Source organism: Hypomesus transpacificus, chromosome 2 (assembly GCF_021917145.1).
Source record: "Hypomesus transpacificus isolate Combined female chromosome 2, fHypTra1, whole genome shotgun sequence".
NCBI lineage: Eukaryota > Metazoa > Chordata > Actinopteri > Osmeriformes > Osmeridae > Hypomesus > Hypomesus transpacificus.
The window spans coordinates 3,850,489-3,871,108 of NC_061061.1; the positions used below are offsets into that span (position 1 = coordinate 3,850,489).

At 46.5% G+C, this 20,620-nt stretch overlaps 1 protein-coding gene across 1 annotated transcript in view; it reads right to left on the minus strand.

Moving 5' to 3' along the window:
• The window catches only part of LOC124482678 (dynein axonemal heavy chain 11), a 38,989-nt gene extending 18,712 nt beyond the window's left edge, over positions 1-20,277 (minus strand). Inside the window, exons 1-53 of the mRNA XM_047043137.1 lie at positions 19,935-20,277; positions 19,698-19,841; positions 19,380-19,573; positions 19,078-19,267; positions 18,862-18,961; positions 18,539-18,750; positions 18,035-18,256; positions 17,730-17,897; positions 17,125-17,241; positions 16,776-17,026; positions 16,394-16,589; positions 16,178-16,282; positions 15,692-16,087; positions 15,217-15,549; positions 14,866-15,120; positions 14,595-14,764; positions 14,170-14,392; positions 13,880-13,996; positions 13,669-13,755; positions 13,427-13,585; positions 13,122-13,205; positions 12,822-12,980; positions 12,532-12,654; positions 12,310-12,432; positions 10,982-11,206; positions 10,785-10,876; positions 10,533-10,659; positions 10,297-10,449; positions 9,944-10,177; positions 8,979-9,110; positions 8,687-8,847; positions 8,381-8,537; positions 8,113-8,258; positions 7,834-7,950; positions 7,455-7,593; positions 7,277-7,369; positions 7,003-7,197; positions 6,825-6,902; positions 6,581-6,713; positions 6,284-6,411; positions 5,803-5,951; positions 5,191-5,341; positions 4,931-5,062; positions 4,665-4,838; positions 3,818-4,022; positions 3,471-3,636; positions 3,258-3,360; positions 2,899-3,138; positions 2,651-2,812; positions 2,304-2,497; positions 1,524-1,686; positions 697-820; positions 196-338 (exon numbers count right to left, since the gene is read on the minus strand). Of these exons, the coding sequence (XP_046899093.1) occupies positions 196-338; positions 697-820; positions 1,524-1,686; positions 2,304-2,497; positions 2,651-2,812; positions 2,899-3,138; positions 3,258-3,360; positions 3,471-3,636; positions 3,818-4,022; positions 4,665-4,838; positions 4,931-5,062; positions 5,191-5,341; positions 5,803-5,951; positions 6,284-6,411; positions 6,581-6,713; positions 6,825-6,902; positions 7,003-7,197; positions 7,277-7,369; positions 7,455-7,593; positions 7,834-7,950; positions 8,113-8,258; positions 8,381-8,537; positions 8,687-8,847; positions 8,979-9,110; positions 9,944-10,177; positions 10,297-10,449; positions 10,533-10,659; positions 10,785-10,876; positions 10,982-11,206; positions 12,310-12,432; positions 12,532-12,654; positions 12,822-12,980; positions 13,122-13,205; positions 13,427-13,585; positions 13,669-13,755; positions 13,880-13,996; positions 14,170-14,392; positions 14,595-14,764; positions 14,866-15,120; positions 15,217-15,549; positions 15,692-16,087; positions 16,178-16,282; positions 16,394-16,589; positions 16,776-17,026; positions 17,125-17,241; positions 17,730-17,897; positions 18,035-18,256; positions 18,539-18,750; positions 18,862-18,961; positions 19,078-19,267; positions 19,380-19,573; positions 19,698-19,841; positions 19,935-20,168 (8,778 nt within the window). The 5' untranslated portion in view covers positions 20,169-20,277. The remainder of the gene's footprint in view (positions 1-195; positions 339-696; positions 821-1,523; positions 1,687-2,303; positions 2,498-2,650; positions 2,813-2,898; positions 3,139-3,257; positions 3,361-3,470; positions 3,637-3,817; positions 4,023-4,664; positions 4,839-4,930; positions 5,063-5,190; positions 5,342-5,802; positions 5,952-6,283; positions 6,412-6,580; positions 6,714-6,824; positions 6,903-7,002; positions 7,198-7,276; positions 7,370-7,454; positions 7,594-7,833; positions 7,951-8,112; positions 8,259-8,380; positions 8,538-8,686; positions 8,848-8,978; positions 9,111-9,943; positions 10,178-10,296; positions 10,450-10,532; positions 10,660-10,784; positions 10,877-10,981; positions 11,207-12,309; positions 12,433-12,531; positions 12,655-12,821; positions 12,981-13,121; positions 13,206-13,426; positions 13,586-13,668; positions 13,756-13,879; positions 13,997-14,169; positions 14,393-14,594; positions 14,765-14,865; positions 15,121-15,216; positions 15,550-15,691; positions 16,088-16,177; positions 16,283-16,393; positions 16,590-16,775; positions 17,027-17,124; positions 17,242-17,729; positions 17,898-18,034; positions 18,257-18,538; positions 18,751-18,861; positions 18,962-19,077; positions 19,268-19,379; positions 19,574-19,697; positions 19,842-19,934) is intronic.
• Positions 20,278-20,620: the final 343 nt, after the last annotated feature.

Genomic DNA, 20,620 nt, shown 5'->3' on the forward strand with positions numbered 1-20,620 from the left:
CCCCCCCCCCCCCCCCCCCGCCTCTCTCGTTCCTCCACGAGTGTCTGTCCGGCCCTGTCAAGACCCGCCATGTTCTCAACTAGCCACATGTTATAACAGGCTCTATGGATCGGTCTCTCCGACGCAGCAACGACATTTGAAATGGAAAAAAATTGAGAGAGTGCTGAATTGTGTCAATTCTTTGAAAGGCGTGACCTTGAGCTGTAGCCGGACGCGGTTGATGAAGAACCTCCAGCAGTTCTCCCTGCTGTCCTGCAGACCCAGGCCCCGGACCTCAGGCGTCACCCGGGCAACAATGCCCTCCATCTCCTCCTCAGTGAAGAGCTCCGGGATCTCTCCTGGAGAGGGATGGGGAGAGGGGGACGATGGGGAGGGAGTGATGGGGGGATGGAGGAATGGAGGGGATGGAGGGATTGAGGGGAGGGATGGAGGGGATGGGGGGGATGAGAGGATGGGGAGACGGGGGGATGGAGGGATGAGAGGGTGGGGAGAGGGGAAGAGGGAGGTAGAGGGGGCAAGCAGTGAACCCCCAAGAGCTGAGATGCTGCATCAAAACGTCCCAACGGCAACACTCATCGCAGTCCTTCAAATCTCCACCGGTTCTCACACCTCAGTCGTTATTCTACAGCAACCAGTTTGTGTGTGTGAGGGCACATGTGTGTGTGTGTGTTTATGGCGTCCCCCCTCATGGGATACCTGAAGCCAGCAGGTCGTTGATGACGACCAGGAAGTGCTCGTCAGGTATCTGGGCATCGGTCAGGAGCAAAGCTGTGGGCTGGTTCTTCACACCTGTCTTTAAGTACAGACCAGCCAGATCCACCTGCACACACACACCCAGATGTGTCACACGCACTGCGTAGAGCACCACTGCTTCAACACAGCGCCCGTTCAGGAGTAGTTGAGGGGCGATCAATGGAATGGCGCAAACTCACTGAGAACTCTGGGATCTTTAAGCAGATGATTAAATGGATAAGGCCTTCCTCATCAATGAGGTATTGAAATATTTTCCCGGCCTCTTTAATAGCACCTGACAATTGTTCCTTCATGAGTCACTGGAGAGGGTGAAGACCACTAAATTAGATCAATATCCTGCAGGAGACTATTAGAGATATTGATCTGGGAAATGTTGTCTAAAAGAAACTTCGATCTTAGTTAATTAATCACAGTCATTTTGAATTATACTTCTTTGGTAGTGAGCAGCCAGTGACAAAAACTAAAGTATCAACATTGGATGAGGTATTTACAAAAATACCCAATTAGTAAATCTTGTTATTCAAATTACGGACCTGCAAGTTATCTACCTCGTATACACATGTATTTACACTAAAACACAAAATGAATAGTTAATCTATTTCACACCTAATCTGAATCACATGAACAAATGATCATGCGCACAATTGCCTATAATGCATTCGGGATTTCCATAGTCAAAGACAATCTCAATTAGGACCTGTGAAACAAATCAAGCCAGCCAAGACCCGGCCCGGTTCTTGCTGTCTAAGGGAGGCAGGGCTTGGCTGTACCTTCAGGTCCTGCATGCTGTAGGTCTTGCTCAGGGTGATCTGGAACACGTCCACCGAGGACAGGAAGGCCGCCAGGCGAGTGAGGCTCTGCTTCCCGCTTCCCCCCACGCCGACAAGCAGCGCGTGACCGCGGGGACACTGCAGGACACGGCTGATCCTACATCTGCCATCACCACCAGCACAACCACGGTTAGTCTTAGCTCACTGGACTTGAGCTACACTCCACTGATCCAGGATATGCTGCTACTCACTAAACCCTCCCAACCCTTAAGCGTAAAGAGACCCATTACTGACCGGCAAGCTCTGGATACTCCTATATTATATTATTACACTATATTTATATACACTATATTTTTTTATATAATATAATACAAACCAAAAATGTTTAGTTGCAGCATCATACTTTCATATGTAGATATGAAACTGTACAGATCTAGATCAAAAAGTTCTGACTAAAAAATCCAATCGTGATTGTTTGGGGAAGACAAATTCTTTCATTCTGGCACTTAGCCATGGGGGTTCCATTATTGACCGTCCGACCACGTACAAAAGAGAAATGTCAAGTTTAATGCTGTTCAAGACATATATACTACGCATAAGGTTTAACAGAGTGTTTCCATATTTTAATTTTAAAGTAGGATAATATTTCTATTCTATCCTATTTTTCTTCGTTGCTGCAGCAACGGAAGAAACGGTCCTGACCGATCATAGGGTCTGGAACATTGAAGAGTTTTAAATGGTCGATAATGGATCCCTAAACTCCCTTTACCCTTTACTCACACATGCTGCATGGCTTCCTCAAACAACACGAGGTCCATGGCGGCATTAAGCTCGTTGTAGCCGTCCAGCGCCTCGCTGAGGAGTCTCCTGAGCACGGCCCAGTCTCTGACGGCCGCGTAGCGCGTCTCTCCGGCCCCCAGGGCAAAGTGGCAAAACACGAGGGGCTGTCGCGAGACTTCCTGCTCCTCCACTTCCTGGAAACACACAGGTAGCACACAGGGACGTCGCTCAAACAGGGACCGGGCCGTCTGAAGCTGGTGGCATGGTGCAACACACAGTGAGTGAGCGTGAAGGATGACTATGTGTGGTGTGTGTATGCTTAAGAGGAGGAAGCGTGTTGACGGCACCTCGAAGTTCTCATGCAGGGTGTCCAGCTGGAGCTTGTGGAAGAGTTGCAGGTCTTTGGGCTCCACCAGTCTGTCTGAGTACACCCTGCTGGTCTCATGGAGCCAGAGCAGAGCCAGGTCCAAACCATGTCTCACAGTCTCTGCTCCAGAGAACAGGAGGCCCTGGAACACACGTTACATCGACTTTTTTCCCTCATACATACTGTATCTGCAGATGCGTTGTTCCAAGAGCACTCTATCTGACCCACCTGGAAGACATTGGACAGATCCCTGAGGTTGAATATGTAGTGGAACTTGATGGCCGTGGGCAGGAAGTTGTGGGCCATCTTGCGGTGGAGGGCGATGGCGGCCTTGACCGCTGCCGGGCCAGTCTTCAGAACCGCGGAGCTGAAGGGCTGCTGCTGCAGGTGGCCACTCAGAACCTGGCTGTAGATGGACTCCAGGGCATCAGCAGACGGGAAGTTCACGGCGAACACTGAGAAATGTCTCTAAGGGGAGGGAGATTAGAGAGAGCTTCAGCATGATTTCGCAACATGGGGACCGTCCTGGGTTTTTACGATCACGGATTTCGACACTTTACACTGGGGGAACTGGAACTGTTGGGCACCTGTAGTCTGGGGTTGATGTTGAAGCTTCCTGCTGTTGGATTCATACAGGCGACATATTGCGTGTTTTGGATCTCCTTCAGGGACAACCTCTGTCTGTCATACCTGAGTGTGTGAGATGGAACCCAATCGTCCAGATTACGACAGGTCAAAACAAATCCACTTATTGTCTGTTTACAGTACTGTGTATTGTGTGTCATGGCCATCAGCACTACCAGTGCTGGTAGTCCAGGTGCTGGCGGATGAGAGTGTGAGGCTGCACTGTCCCGTAACTGTCCACAGCTGGCATGTTCATGTCATCCAGGAAGTAGATCAACTTCCTGTTTCCTGGAGGGGCAAAGTTCCTGCCTGCCCTTTTCTCCAACGGCCTCTCCAAGATGGCTGAGAAAATCAGATATGATTGAGCAAACGACACAGTTCATGCTCTCTAAGTACTACCAGTAGATGGTGCTACTGTTTAGATCAAGTCAGTGAAGGATATGATTGGCCATGGATTACAAACCTTATCTCTACCCGCCCACACACAAACACACACTAACTGCACGCGCACACGCACACTCACTCTGCAGCATGAGGGAAGTGGTGTAATAGTTGAAGGGCACTTTGGCGGTCATGAAGGTGTCTGGTAAGTCGTCCAGCTTGTCTCTGACCAGGGCACTCTTCCCCACTCCAGCGTTCCCCACCAACATCAAGGGTCGGCCCCTGTCCAGCAACAGGTCCACGAAGAACCGCAGACACACCGTCTCCGAGGTGTGGACCAGGACTGCCTGGCGCCACGGAAACAGCGGGGAGAAACACAAACCGCGATTATGGCTTGTGATTTACTGACAGACGCGTGTGCCCAGTGAATTGTTCCTAATGTTTCACTTCTTATATTTCCTCTGTTGAGCGCCACGCGTCTGTCATAATAGCGTCATTAGCTTGGAACAAAACCCCACTAATTATGGCTCAGCAAGAAGTCTTTGGAACAGTAGCAGCTGTAGACAAGTGCCTGAGGGAAGACAAAAGCGAGTGGGTGAGATCCAGAGGTACTGTGCCTGTGCCTTTACCCCCACACACTCTGCTATGTGGTGCACTAGACAGTAATCAGACACAGTGGCAAGGCTTTCTGAAATCCTGGAACCCCCGCAATGACCTCCTTGATGTGTGGATTTGCCCTCTCTCATTATGTTCACTCAGGCATCCTCTACCATTTTTAATACGACCGGATTGTTCGCGACGTGCAATTGTTTCCCAGAGGAAAACAACGCTTCCTGCGACGCGCGTTTTTGAGCTGGTTTGAAAAGTTTGTCATGTTTTTGCTATCATTTCTTCACTTTTTTGGGGGTGAGACACAGTAACTGTGTGTTAGGTAGGGGAGCTTTTTCAATGAAACACAGTAACTGTGTGTGAGGTAGGGGAGGTGTCACCTGGAGCGGAGTATGGGGCTCAGTGTGGAAGACCGGGACCCTGTGGCTCCAGGGCAGGAAGCGCCTAGTCACTGGGTCCAGGAAGTAGTCAAACACGGTCCCCTGGGCGGGCAGCTTCACGGCCTTCATCTCCTTGACCCACCATTGGCTGAACTCGGCCCGGTAGTCGCACAGCTGAGGAGACAGTTTGTCTGCCTGACACCTCTGCACCAGCACAATGAACACGACCGATATCCCAGTGTGAAAGCAGTCTGACGGCCCCATACCTGATCTTGATACAGCGCCCCTCCGAAGGCCCAGATGCAAGCGAAGGTGAAGTAGGTGTCGTAGAGCTCTCGAGGAGAGTCGCAGGGAATGTTCTCTGGTGTCAGAAGGCAGTCCAACAACGTACAGAGAGTCTAGCAGAGGCGGGAAAAGACACGAGGCAGCTCAATCTGTTGTCTCCATCCCATCGTATTTTCCCCAATCTGTGTGTTTTGAAGTATGTGCGTGCGTGGAGTCAGAGAGAAAGAGGGCGATTGGGAACCTGGATCATCGTGTTCTCTGTGATAGGCGTGATGGTCTTGAAAGTGCTCCTCATCTGTTCAACGCAGCGAGGAACGTACTTGTCAAACAGAATGGTGAGGTGTGCTTTCTCGGTCTGACGAGCCCTCGAGTCGATCCAGCTGGTGACATACCTGGACAGAAGGCAGAGCCTCTCGAACATGACAGCGTCTCTCAGAGGTCATATTTCACACTGGTCACATCTGAGTACTGGACATAACTCTTTATTAGGGGAGGGTGGAGATTAGTGGTGGAGCATTTGAGTGCAAATCAAGAGGTTAGGTTCAAATTCAGCCTGTTGCTTTGGATGAATGGGTTTGCTAAATATGTTTTCACCTTGAATTTGTAAAAAGTGTTTTTAAATCAAAATCTGGTGGATGAAAATCATGATTTTGTATTGACTATACACTGTGTATATCTCCACAGTGTGATATTACATTAACATTTAGTCATTTAGTAGACGCTCTTATCCAGACAAAATGTCATTGGCATGGCCGGGAATCGATCCAGCAACCTTCTGATCACTAGCCCGATTCCCTAACCGCTCAGCCACCTGACTCCACCTGATATTTCTGGGAGGCTGGGTGAAACTCACGGATTCCAGCCCAGGTCCTGGGGGTTGACGTAGAGGATGCCTGCCCTGGACACGGTGGCCGGCGTGGCCGTTCTCAGGTGACTGATCTCAAACACCAGCCTCATGGATGGGGTCAAAGGCACGCGCTCATTACTGGCTAGAGTCAGGACCTGCCACACGAGGAATCGTGTGAAACGACACGATCGCTGAAATCATGACTGAATGTTCCCAGACCAATCAAAACTATGAGTGAAACGTTTGGATGGAAAGACTGTTCAAACCTGATAACATGTTTTTTTCTAGATAACAAATGGAATGGTAAGAGGCTGAGCAATTTTATGTGTATTTATTTGTTTCTTTTAATGACTTTATTTACTTTATTTCTGAGGTGGTAAAGGGACAGATTCTGAGACGACATATCAAAACAAGACAGATCTGTTCTGGCATGTTCTGCACGTCAGCGCAGCATGTTCAACGTTTAGATGACCGGGAAGGAGGATACCTTGTTGTCGTCCATCACCGTGTTGAGAGATTCAATCCACATGGGATCAATGTCCCCGTCCAAAACAATCCACTTGGGCCCGAGGTGTGAGGCGTTTGACTGCTCTCTCATCAGCGAAGACAGCAGACCTGATACAGGATGACATGTTCATTCAGAGTCAGTAAAGAAAATTTGTCATTTTGGGAGTTACTATTGTGGCCTTACGTAAATCAAAACCTTTTTTTTTGTATGTTTTTTTTCTTGACATTTGTTTCGTCATTTTTCAATCTGGTGTGTAATTCTACTGAAAATGGTTACCATCCTTCCACTCTCGGGTTGCAGGATGGATGAAGCCAAAAAGCTCATCGGTGTCCACTGCCTTTGGATTCAAATCATTCCAGACTGGCTTTCTCTTCAGGTTCGAATAGGTCTTATTCAACGTCCTCAATATCTATCCAAACACAAATCCCTCCGCATCAGTTTGATCTTGACTTTGACACACGTCAGTTGACATGATATGTTATCTCCAGGCAGAGCGTCGTTAACATTCCCTCTGTGTTACCTGGCTCTTCCCAGTTCCAGCGTTTCCCAACACAAAGACTGAGTGCCGAACAGCCATGAGCTCCTCCAGTTGAACCACCTGAGAAGACCAGCCAAACAGTCTCACAGAGTGGCCCTCATCCAGAACTGACAATCGTCTAACCATTCACCTGGATCTTCATGGTGGAGCTCCATCTAACCTTTAGGATGAAGGTCTCCTCTGGCTGCAGCCTCAGCTCCAGGGTTGTCTGTCGGACCGCCTGTTCAAACTCAAGGTCCCTCTTCCTCTGCACCACCAGACCAGGGAACAGGTCTCCCATGAGGCCCATGAAGATGGCCACGTCCTCAGTGACGATCTTAGGCATGTTGAAGTCCCTCAGTGCTCGCATCAGCACCTGGGAATGAGCTTCGGTTGAAACCTCCCAGGGACAGGAAGTTCTTTTAAGTTGGTGAGGAAATGGTTCAGTTGCTCACCTGATCCTCTGGTCTGGTCTTGTCCCCTCTTTTCAGAGCACCAGCAACCACCAGGACGGACTTCACGGCACGCAGACCCCAATCATAGTGGTCCTAAGATAGGTCAGGTTCAGATGGCCGTGAAAATCGACACCTGTTCCAACGTTTAAGACAGCCTAATCTGGCATCTTTTTCTGACCTGTTTGGAGAGAAGTTCTCTGCAGAGTGTGTAGAGGGTGATGAACTTCCTGGCCAGGAGCTTGGCGCTGAGGAAGCCCTCTGCCACCAGCATGATCTCACAGATGAGCTCAATATCAGGGACCACCATGGCACAAGGTCTAAAAACAGGCCACAGAGAATGATCAAGACTTACTGTTTTAAAAAGAGAAAAACCCTCTGACAAAGATTCAAGACAGAAATGTCCAAATATAATATATATCATTTTGTATTTTAGATGGTTCTTTAAGACCTGAACGGATTTGCATATGGGACCTTTAAAGAGTAATATTCATATACCCTGATTTTGGTGTGGGCCTACAAATGTGTCCCATGTTCAAGCTGTCTTCAAGTGGTCTCACCTGAAGAGAGCCTTGAGGTTCTCAGGAAGCTCTGTCCGGCCGGCGTAGCCAGGGTTCATGGTGATGAAGATCCCCACAGATGGTTTTAAAACAATGTCCTCCTCAAGGAAAATGAACCTGAGATGGAATGAAGAGGTAAAAGCAAAATTTTGCACACACAATAAATTATTTCAAGTTTTAATAAAAAATATTTAAACAAAATTACATATATGTACCTATTGCATAAATACTGTATTTGTAAGTGATGCCACATTTTCAAACTCCTGTCCATCTCCTCACCTCTTCCTCTTGTTGCGAATGGCGTCCTGTATGGTTTTAACTTGGACAGCCACAACCGACAGAACCTCCACCGCGATGCGGTTGAACTCATCGAAACAGCCCCAAGCTCCCACCTGGGCCAGGCCTTTATAGATATTGCCGATAGACTGAGAAAACAAGACAGGAAGTGTGAAAACACGACTTGACAACATCACCCACAATCCTACAAAACAATGATGTGAGGATGTTAACAGTAGAGCAACAGCATGTGGCTCCTGTACATGCTAACCTTGTAGTCCATCTGTTCGGAGCAGTTAAAGACATACACCATGACGCCCAGAGCCCTCCCTAGGTCCTTGGTGGTCTCAGTCTTCCCCGTGCCGGCGGGGCCTGCTGGGGCACCACTCATTGTCAGGTGGAGCGACTGGGTCAGGGTGATGTAGCATCTGGACATTCCCAAAACAACAAACAACGAATGGACGGTTCCATCAGTCCTGCGTCACTACTGAATGAGGTCAATTCACCGGATGGAGAACATGGAGGGATGGTCTGGGAGGGGTCAGGGTAGAATGATCGAGGGTTAGGCCCCGCCTACCTGTCTGTGAGGGGGGTGATGACAAGGCGCGGCGTGTTGCCTAGATACTCGTACGAGTAGAGGAACTGAGCGTCACAGATGTTGGCGAAGCATTGCCTCTGTGTCTCGTCCCAGCAGTGTCGGAGCTGGGACAACCACGGGAAGGCCTGCGCATTGGTGACCTTTCAAAACATGAGAATTGGACATGATACCAGTGCCCAGTCACATTACTGGCACCAGTGGAAAGTCAAATCCATCAATAGATTTTGGCATTCCGTAGATTATCGACTTGGACATTTCGAGTTGTATTAACCTTCTGAGCGATGAGCTTGGCCACAACGTCCCTGGCATGGACGTCGATGGTGCATATGGTCATGATCTTCTGCCTGTCTCCAGAGCTCAGCTCCCCCAACAGCATGCTAATCAGAGAGTTGAGCTGCGCAATCTGGACAAGGCGAACAAGGTAGGTCAATCTGAATTAACACACCTGTAATATTGATGTTTCCTGACAATTACATGATGTATCGGTAATGCTTATTAAACAGTTAATTATGTTGACTTTTCTGCAAGCTTTACAGTTTTTTGTGTGTCTCTTTGCAGTAGATGCGAACACTGCTTTTATGAAGCAAGGTCGTGCATTCCAGTCTACAAGCAAAAAAGACAAATTTACCTCATTCATCAAAGTGCTTTTGAAGTGTGTGTGTGTGATGCCTGTGTGTGTGTGCGTGTGTTTGTGTGTGTAATGTATATGAAGACAGTCTTCCGCATCCTTATAACTGTAGAGCAAATGAGAAGTAATCTCAGTCTCCTGTTTTGGCTAAAACACGGAGGGATAGCTTGCATTTATCACCAGCTCTGCATGACAGGAGATCCAATCAGTACAGTACTGCAGGTTGAAGGGAACGAGGGAGATTATTCAAACAGCAGCCAAGGACATGCTAACCTTAAGTACTGCTGATGAATCCGACAACCCTGATCACACACTAACTGTGAGCACAGCCCCTGGGCAGTGCCCACCCTCAGCACAGGTCCCAGGGTCCAGGGTGGGATAATGGAACAGGTGTCCACACTCTGACAGCTGTCCACACCTCCACTACAGGTGCATGGGATAATCCCTCTATGTGGTAATACCTCAGTTCGCTCCGTTAATAATAGCTGGGTCTGCGCACCGCATAATCCTTGTGCCAGTTGACGTGATTGATCCCTGCAATTTCAACATCTGGGAGTTTGACGGCAGTTATGGTTTTGCGCTTTGTTTGGTTTGGTCGGCCGCGTCACCTGTTTCTTATTGTAGTCTTTGAGCGCAGACTCAAAGCCCTCCTCCAGTCTCTGGAACACCAGCTCCATGTCGTTGCTCCACCAGACCTGGGAGCTGGTCAGAGCCACCTGGGCCGGGTAGGCAAGGACCCACTGCTCCCTGGGCCGGTCCTCGTACACGGACACGGCCTCCGCCAGGTGGGCCCTCACACACTCCCTCATGGTGCTCTCCAGCCGCGTCAGCCAGCCCTCCACCTCACACACACACCGCCCCATGTCATTGTTACACCCTCGCACCTTGTTAACTGGCAACATACTTTGGAGTTCGACCTGTTTCATGCTTTCCTTTGCCATTGCAACTTATGTCATCTTACCGGACCGACACAGCTACAGCGAGTCGGAAAAGGAACGTATTCCTTCTCCTTGCTGTACATTCCTACGGCAACGTTGTCAGTCTCAACTCCATCGTCCCCGGTGAAGTCTAGGTCTGCCATGTTATCGAACAGTTTTGAGAGGTGACACGTGACCTATGAGAAATGCCAAAATGAATTGAATGGAACGGTGAAATGAGATGCATGTGTCGATGACGGCAGTGAGGATCCTACAGCACCTGTTTGGGCTGGCTTCCTTTGGAGAGGATGTCCAGAAGGTCAGCTGAAGACACAAAGTAGAAGCGTGGAAAGGCGAGTCGTTTTGTCTCCAAGTATTCGGCCAGAGCTTTCTCACACAGTGCCAATCTGCAAAAGAGAAGAAGCATAGAAGAAGAACATGCAGAAATCCCATCTCGTACAGTTCATGTATCATGTACCTTTCATATAAATGTTAAATATATTGGTTATAGATCCAATAGATAAACAGTCACCTTTTCTGAAGATCCTCTATCTTCTCAAACAAGTATGGTTTGTTTGTAGCCTCAATTACATTTTTGGTTTTGGCACTGTCAAACATCAATTTCTAAAAGGATAAACACCAACCAAGACATCAATTCCCAACACTCTCGGAATATTCGATTAAATTCATGATTTGGATGAGGATTTGGAATGTTGCCGACCAGAATACCTGGAAGTCATGATCAATAGCCTGGAATCTTCTTGCATCGTCAGGCAGCTGGAGGCTGATGTCCTCTGAGCCGATGAAGATGCTTTCCAGGTGGGCCCAGGTCCTCTGGACCTCCAGCCAGACCAGCAGCACTGAGTCCGCCACCGTCAGCTGGCCCTGAAGACCCGACACCTGGGACAGGAAGTGCTCCACGTGCTTGCACTGGGAGATGCCTTGGAGCTGCACCTAATTGGGTGGGTCATGTGTAACACATCAGTTTAAAGAGCTTAAGATCCAACTCATTTCAATGACTCAGGGTTTCCCGCAGCACTTTTCAGTTGAGGTGGCCGCCTAAGCAACACGCGCCTGCCGCCTTAACTACAATTGTTTTTGTCCGTTTTTTTTTTTATAGCGATATCCGCCGTTGTCCTGTTTTCTCACTTCCATTCCAAACAGTGACCAACGCCAGTCTCCCTTCTCTGCATAATCGCATAAACTACCCCCCTCCCCGCATTAGTATACCGCACAAACTATAACCCCCCCCCCGGTCTGACAGCAAACCCTACCACCTTAACTATCAAATTTTCTGCAGGAAACCCTGAAACTAAACTGTGAACTTTTTAGTTGGTGACACATTTCACTAATTCCAGAATGTTTACACACAAACAGTTCTGTTTGACACTAACAACTCAACACATTTCCCCATGGAGCAATATAGATATTGAATTGAATTTTACTGAATCGCTATGGAGACCCCTCGTTTCCTAGATAGATTGTGGTTGAGGGCGCTGGTCCGTTTGCAGACAGAAGGACGCAGTGGGGTGGGGGAGGGGAGATCTAATTGCTGTGTGTAACCTCCTGCACATGTGGTACATGCTAACAAAGACCCTCTGAGGAGAACAAAGGGCCCTCTCCCAGAGCAGTCATAAATCTGGAGGGACTCAATAGGGCCGCATGAAAAGGACCTCTACTCTCTCAGCTTCGTAGGAGGCAGACCACCCCCCTGTGCATTCTCACCACCGCTGTAGCGACATAGCAACACAAACACAACATCCGCACCACAAACGAAAGATACTGGAGAACACCTTCGCTATAAACCCCGAGAAGGGGTTTACTCAAAACGTATGTGGAAACTGATAACATCAAACGAGTTAAGTATTCTAATTCGCTCTGAAGTGATTATATAAAGACTATTAAATAAATCAATTACTGTATTGTATAAATGATATACCTTTTCAAAGAAATTGCTTAGATTGCTTAAGTCATTTGATGTTATATATCTCCACTTCTGAATAATGGGGTTTACAGTCTAAAAGCGTAACAGCACACTTTTTTGTGATATCATTTACCTGATGGTCTTCTAGTGTGTCGATGAGTTCTACGTCACATTTCAGTAGAGGGACTGATGTTCGATGGTGACTCTCATATGAAAACTCCATCTTTGCCCATGTCTGACTGATTTCAGTTAAAACCTGCAACAATAAACAATAATATGTACAGTATATTGACAATTTAGTGTAAAATACATTTACCTTGTTTGAGATGCAATGAATTTTAATGGATAGTTTTACCTTCTCAATAGCCATCTCTTTCACTGCCTTGTCCACAATGTTGCGAACTTCCTCTTCAAACAAATGAAGCTGTAGTGCCAAGAGGTCACCAAGAGTAGTTCCACTGGTCATTGTGAAGTCAACCTACAAGCGGACAGATGCTTTGGGGGTTATTCCATTTGAACTGAACTCGTTTTAACATCATATGTGAACACTGACTGTGTGTACTGAAGAAGCTGAACATCATATGTTCACATCATAGGTTCACATCATAGGTTCACATCCCATGTTCAGCTTCTTTAGTCAACCACCTTGGTGGTTCGGATGAGCTGGGCCCAATGGCGCTCTCGTATGGCCGGGTTCTGGAGCTCATTCACAGCTCTCAGAGACGTCAACAGGTTCTTCACGTAGAGGTCCAACCCCGAATACACATCCCACACGCGGGCCTCCTTGTCCAGCTGCCTCATGTCCTACCCGGACAGAAGGAAGGCAAACACAATTACTGCAGTTATCTGGACATCTGCTTCGAACCCTGTCCGGCTTGATACGGGGGCAGGACAGTGTGCTGATATGAGGCCGCAGTGAGGGTGTGATGTGTTCGCTGACCTCACCTTGGCAAACCCCCTCATTTCGGCATCCATCTGGTCGATGTTTATCTCCCTCCATTTGGTCATTGTCCAGTCCTCCACACTGCCCTGCATAGATAAAGACGCACAGGCAGAAGTGAATGGGCTGAGGGTGCCTAATGAGGACATTCGGATGCTTCAGGGCCTCAGAGGTGTTTAATGCTGTCGAGGACAGGCTCTGAGGGAGATGTCTTTTGCTAATAACAGGCCAGGCTGCACTGTTTATATTTCCTCCTCAGTTGTGAGGACATGCCATGGCCAGTATCCAGGTACAGGGCTGAAGTACTCACCTGAACGTACACAACAATGTCCCAGAGCTCTTTGAGGACGGTGATCTCCCGTCCACAGGTCTTGAGGTCTCGGTAGTCAGGGATGGTGACTTCGAACAGGTTGGTGGATTCCTGAAGCTCTGCCACTTCTCTTTCCAGGGCTTGGATCTCTCTGTGGGACTGGACAACAAATCACTGTCAACACATGTACTTTCACACATAGCTACATATGAAGTGTTTTTTTTTTATGATGGAACCCTTACTTTTTCCAGTCTGATATATGGGTTCACAGCATTGTAACTGAAAGGTGCTTCTGTTTTGAACCTCTTCCTGAATTTGCTTTGCTTCGTCTGTGGAATGGCATGCATACAAAATGGGTTAATCCCTCACAATCGGAAGAGAACGGGTTACAATTCTGAATACATGGGCAGAAGTCTGAGGAACATCTCATAAGTAGGAAGACTGCCCCCTCACATCGAAAGCCGAACACCATTGACGAATAACGGTCACTTCTGCATTCTGCAGAGGCGCTACCTCATGCCTGACTGACAAAGCCAGCTTCTTGGCACCACTCCATTTCTCAGGCAGCTCCTGAAATAACCGTTGTTTTTAAAGAGCATGTGGAGCACATGTTAATGAGTGGCTAGATGACTATTATTGCCAAAAAGAAGTACACTTCCACAGAAGTTTACAAATTGAATCGCTTTTTATGGACTAACTTTAGGCTAACTAGGGAAAAAGTGCCATGTTTCCCGGCTCCTAACCTCAAGCTGTGAGTAGACCTGGTCTGGCATGGCCTCTCCGTATCCCTCCAGCAGGGTGATGGTGTCCTTGAGAGGCTCAAACAGCCTGTCTGTGGCCACCTGTCTGTCCCTCACAGCCAGCAGGTGACCCATGACCTTCACCAGGCCATGGTGGTCCCCTTTCATCAGAGGCTGTCCCAAACCCTCTCTGGTGGCCTGGACAAACTCTTCCAGCTCTTTCAGACTGGGAACAAAACAGTGCATACTGTGAGTGTGTGTGTGTTTATATACAGTACAACATACACATATGTAAAGAATACTGTATAGCCTTTGATACAGACTGATTGTATTGTGTCAGGTACATGCAGCTTATTCTTGCTTCACCTTATACTTGTTTGTTATAGAAGGTACAAAGTAAAAGGCAGTACCTTTTCCCAGAGGTTTACCTGTCTGTGACGTATGTCATGAGATGTTCCTTAAACAGCCAGCTCCACTTTTTAATAATGTTCAAAAGGCTGCTCTTGAATGACCTGATGTCCACTCTAAACCATCCCCCGAACACTCTGACGTCCTCAAACTTGCTGATTCGTGCATACAGGTCTTCGTAATAGTCAATCTGAAAAAACAAAGCCACAAATGTAACATAAAATCCATGTTAAAAACCTAAAGTTTGAACCTGACACTACGTGCCAAAGAAATTTCAACATAGAACTTAACCTGTTCTTTAAACTTCTCAATCGTCGGTGGGGTCTCTGGAAATGCATATTCCCCATAAATATCCATCTCATCAGAGTTTGGCACCTGTCCATAGATGAGGAAGTGTCTTAGTATTTCAGCCCTGTCATCCAGCCACAAGTGGGTGTAGCAGTCAAATGTTCTCTGGTACTCCACGGCTTTTTTGAGAACATCCTCCACTCGTTCCATGACGTGCTGCCTCATATCTAACAGATCCAACAAGTCATCCATGTCATCCTGTAAATGAAAACATATCCATAAAAAATGTGTGACTAAGATTGATGCATAGACAAACAAACAAAACAAGTCTCGTTCACAAAATGTTTCTGGTACCTGGTAGCTCTCCATTTCCAGATAAGATGCCACCCTCTTAACCGTGCCCGACATCTTAAAAATGTCTCCGACCAGGGTCTCCACCAGCTCATAAAGGCCGTCCCCTGCCTCTCTCTCTAAGGAGGGCAGGAAGGACACCGCAGAACCATTCAGAACCATCCGGGCCTCCAGCAGAGGAACCTGACGCGGCCCTGCCTCCATGTTCTCCACAAAGAACTCCAGGGAGTGGCTGATAGCGCAGAAGAAGCCCTCCACCAGCATCTCGTCCACATACTCCAGGTAGGACTGCCATAACTCCGAAGCAGGGTCCGCACAAAAGTAGGACATGTTCTCCTAAGGGAGTGAGACGTTTTGACGAATCGGGAACAAATCGTTATAGGTCGTTTTGTCGTGTCACCTGTCACCAGACTAAAACGGATTAACATAAAACTGACTGACTCTCACGTAGTGGTACTGTAGACATAAACATATTCACCTGTATCAGTTTGTGGATGGTGCATCCATCCTTCTGTGTGGCACTGTATCTTTTGCTCACGCGGTCGCTCCTGTCGTCCAGCTGTAAGAGCGCGTCTCTCCTGTTGTCCTTCCTGCAGAACAAAGCCTGCTTGCTCCAGCCTTTCATCAGGGTCTGAATGGCGTCGCAGTTGTCTTTGGTCCTCTGGACCCTCCACTGCAGGTTCTGAACCACATGTTTGGTGGCTTGGATGAAGCTCCAGCTGTCCGGGTCCTGCCAGGTGAGGAGCGTCTCAGCCCGGCCTAGCTCCAGGTCCAGGTCCGCCAGCTCAGCTCTGATGAGAGGAAACTCCACCTCCAGAACCGTCTGCTTTAACGTGTTGTACCACTGGACCAGTAACTGTAGACTGCCTATGTACTGCCAAACAAAAGCGTTTGATAAACATGAGGTGTTTGTTTTTCAGGGTGATTTGAGGATGAATGATTTGAGAAGCTCGATGTTTCTAACCTTTATGAACGTTTCTCTTTTCTCATACACAGCCATAGCAGCAGGAGGGATGTTGGTCTGATCGAGAGCCAGAATGTACCTCACATCTCTCAAGACTGCAACTAGCTAAAGTGGAAAGAAACGTAAAGGACAAGTCAATTTAAGGAGATAGTAGTATTTTCTGAAAACAAGTTCCAATTTAAATGTTACTATATCCTTCATGTTATTTGTCAAGACCTTGGGATTGAAGTTCACTGAGATCAAGCCAGATGTAGGATGTCTATTGATGAGAGGTTGTTCCAAGTTGAACTGACAGATCTGCTCCAAACCACTACACCAGTCATTGTAGACGTCATCCTCAAACTGATCCAGAAGAGTTGACATCTCCATGTACATGTGGTACACCAGATCCATCTCTGCACCCTCCATTGGCCTATGGAACAAACATGGTGGTTTTGACATGCCAAATAGCGTCCAGGTACCAAATAATAAGGGCCAGGTTTCCCAGATTCGTTAAAAAAGCTCTTAACAAATCTGGGAAACCCGGCCAAGGTCTTTATTTAACATAATGGAACATGAAGTATAATTGTCAAAATAGAAAAATGACCACTGCACTCACATGTCCAACACAAATCGGAAACTTTCCCATGGGGTTTGGATTCGCTCTCTGAGCATTTTTGCCCACTTCAGGGCTCCCGACATGAGTGGCATGTTTTTGGGCACAGGGGTCAGACCTTGTAACTGGGAGTCGTATAGGTGTTTGCACTTTTCCAATTCCTCCATAAAGAGCTGAAGTAAAACTTGGAAGTTGGGACTAAAGATCTGCTTGACAAGTCCTCTCCCCAAAAAAGTTCCAAAAACGGCCAGCAGCTTTAATTATCAAGGGGAAAACAACAGCAACTGTCAGTCCAGATGATTGTGGATGTTACTGTGAATTATAATTACGTCAATGACTTATATGGTGTCACCTTGAATGCTGATTCTAATCCTGAGCAATCTTTGAAGGCCAAACAAAGAATGGACGCGAGACGGCGATCAAAGTCCACAACCCTCTCTTTGAAGGCTTCATAGTCCTTCTGAAATTCCTGTCAATAAAAATAATTGTTAAGATAAAAGAATTTAGGTTGACTTCCTTGAGTCCTATGTTACAAAAACACATTTCTACACTATGTAAATTCCAGGCAAGGAATTTATCTGAATTTCTAAAATGCCACTGTGTTGCTGCATACTGTGCAGTGTATCATAGATGTGTAACACACAACTGAAAGGTGGATGTTTGCAAGTAACAAACGTTGCTAGGTTTTGCCTGCCTAAACACTTTGTCAGTTGTGCTTTTACAGCCCTGCATCCTGATTACTGCACAGTTAGAAACCACATTTCTTGTTAGTATCTTATCTAAAGCAAATACTCGTTTAAAGAGAGTCACGTACTATGCATATATGAAACATTAGAGACTTACATACCATATCAGAGAATTGGGATAAGAAACTATTGGTTAATATCAAAATTTCTCTGTCAAAGTACATTGTTTAATTTTTTATTTTCATTACTTGGGAACACAGCAAAATATTACCTGAGCATTGTAATCAAGTGGATTGTAGTCACTGTCCTTAAACACCTGGCAGTGCTCCAGGAACTCCCTGTGCATCTGAGAGGCCTGGTCACTCAACACATTCCCTTTAAGGCCACCAAACTCAAGCTTCTCCAACCTCTGGAAGTCCAGAATAACCTCAAACAAGTCCTGAGAAAAAACACCACATCAACTCAAGGTCAAACCATTTTCAAAGTTTGAATCAGGCGAGACACACTGACATCTATACACTGAAGAATCTTCCCTAGATACGGAGGTGACTGAAATCACAAAGTATGATCTTTCACCTCTAACTGAAGGAGTCGTTTCAAGAAACGGTCGAAGCGTCCAAAAACAATGGAAGACGGGAAGTCCCAGAGAGCATGAGTGACCTGGCACGCCAGCTTCTCGCGCTGAGCCTGGTAACAGTGCCGGAAACATCTGAAGACCTTCATCGCCGCCCGCACCTTTTCCAGACCCTCCTCTGTGTCTTCCCTCAGCAACTGTTCAGGTGCCAGATAATCTGTGGCCTGGATGAGATTAGACATTAAACATCAGCTGTCCTCTGTTGTGATTTCCTAGGCTGATTATTAATCTGTAATACATCCATACCCTGATTAATATTACAGGATTATTACTAGGTTATTGTTTACCTGTGTCATAAAAAGTTACTTTGCACTAAGCACTGTAACATTGTCAGAACTGTGCACTTTCAGTCTTTTTAATTTTCTGCTGCACTTACTACATGCAGTATGTGTATGCCGCTTTGGGTAAAACCGTCTTGACTGCCTTTCCCAGGCGTTTTCACTCACTTGCTGGATGAGTAGATTGCACAGCTCCTGCTGCAGCACCACCATGCGCGTGGGGTAGCTGTACGACGGACAGCGGGTCCAGATGAGGAACAGCAGGTGGAAGAGCGGCGGGAGGAGAGTCTCAACACGAGGAAACTCTTCCTTTTCCAGTTGAAACAGGTGGACACTCAGTGGACGCAGGTGCAGCTCAATGCTCCAGGCTTCTTGTAAGGCTGGTGGTGTTCCGTTCAAACACAAACAATCTATTTTATTATCGTAGCCAGGCTGGAAAGCTTTCGTTTGTTCATTACAAAACATTCGAGTGTGACACAAAGGTTTCTTACCATCAAACACATCTCCAATCAGGGTTTTGATTGAAGGGTAATAGCTGCTTTCTGCCATTTCTAGAATATTGACCATCTTTTGGACTATGGGACTTTGAAGCTGTGATTGAAGAGGCAGAAGACATACTGGTTAAATACAACTTCTATTCAGAAAGATAGGCTTCATATTTTGGGGGAGAAGTGCTGTATGATGCAACATGCAGTACTAGTACACACCTGCTGATGTATATTGTGCATATTGGCATTCCTGGTGATCCAGAAGTTAATCTCTGCACTGGGGCCTGGGTTCAACCCCTGCAGAAGGTGCTCTGAAGAATCCTCTTTCAGAACCTTCTGGATCAGATGTGTCCAACTGATGACCATGGACTCAATAGCATGGACGACTGTCCTGTCAAAGCTGTCAGGCCTAATTAAAAAAAAGGTTGACTTAGAAAGGGTACTATGTTAAGATTGTAGCCTTGGAGACATCACGTGTTGTAAAACAGTTGTTGCAAGCGTTCGGATAAGTTGCTTCTTACATTTTGACATTACTCTGGGAACCTTCTATCCCAGCTGTTGCTGTTGGAATGGGAAGGATAGTTTTCCCCAGGAAGTGTCCCCGCACCACTGATGTCTTGTTCCTCATGTGCTCGACATGACGACTAATATCTTGAGACATCAGATTAGGCCACATTTGATGGTTCTTCTTATTTGACAGAAGTGGGACACACACCTAGACAATATTCGGCAAAGAATGCTCATACACAGCTGATGTGATGTTCGGTATGAAGCTATAATATTGTGTAGGCTATGACATTGTATTTCCGTTTGAGAAAATCAATGAATGGAAAAATCACCTGCTGTAGCGTGTTTGACAGCTGTGGCAGAGGTGACTGAGAGACCAGCCCAAAAATAAGTTGTTTCCTGTAGTTTTCAGAAGTAATTGGCAGAGGCTTCTTCTTGAGGATGTAGAATGCATTATTTTTGGGTAGTGGTGACACCTACAGAGAATCATTTTAAATGTTAAGGATTTTTTTAAGAACATCGAAATACTCAAAAATAACAACGCAAATTGAAATATTTACAAGTCTTACCTCCTTAGAAGCAATTAGACCAACAGTCGATGTTGTTATAAAAAATTGATTATAATTTTGCTCTTCAAAAAACCTTTCAAGTACTTTCTGGTTTGGCTCAATTGCTACACATTTATCCCATATTTCCTGTTTCACTTGTAATATTTGACAAACTTGACCCCCCACAAACTTCACTCTATCGTCCTCAGAAAAATTGTTTTCATTTTCCTCGTCGGACATGTCCTCTCTGGACATTTTCTATCTTAGTAAGCTATTCCACGACTACCTACTGTTACTTTAAGTATCAACGTAGCGTCTGTTATTATTTTTTAACATTAATCGTTTGTGTTTTAAGAAATATCCAGACTGCCCCGCACAAGCTCAAAAGATTTCTTCGTGCCTAAATGTTAGTGGGCGGTTACTGCGTTTCGTTCCCTTGGTGACAACCATCCGACGCTCATATATAACTTGAACTTCGGAGACAGAAGTTTAGGTAAATTAACTACATTATAAGAACATGGTTCTGATATATTTTGTTTGTGTGGTTGCACAGACCGATTCGAGATTTGGTGCACTTTCTGTCGCGTGGTCAGTTTGAGCATTCCAAAGCGAATTTGACAAAACAAAGTCGATTCCATTTTGACATAGAACCACTTTGTATGCATGTTTACACTCATAACGTCTCCGATTCTTGGCACTTGCCCAAA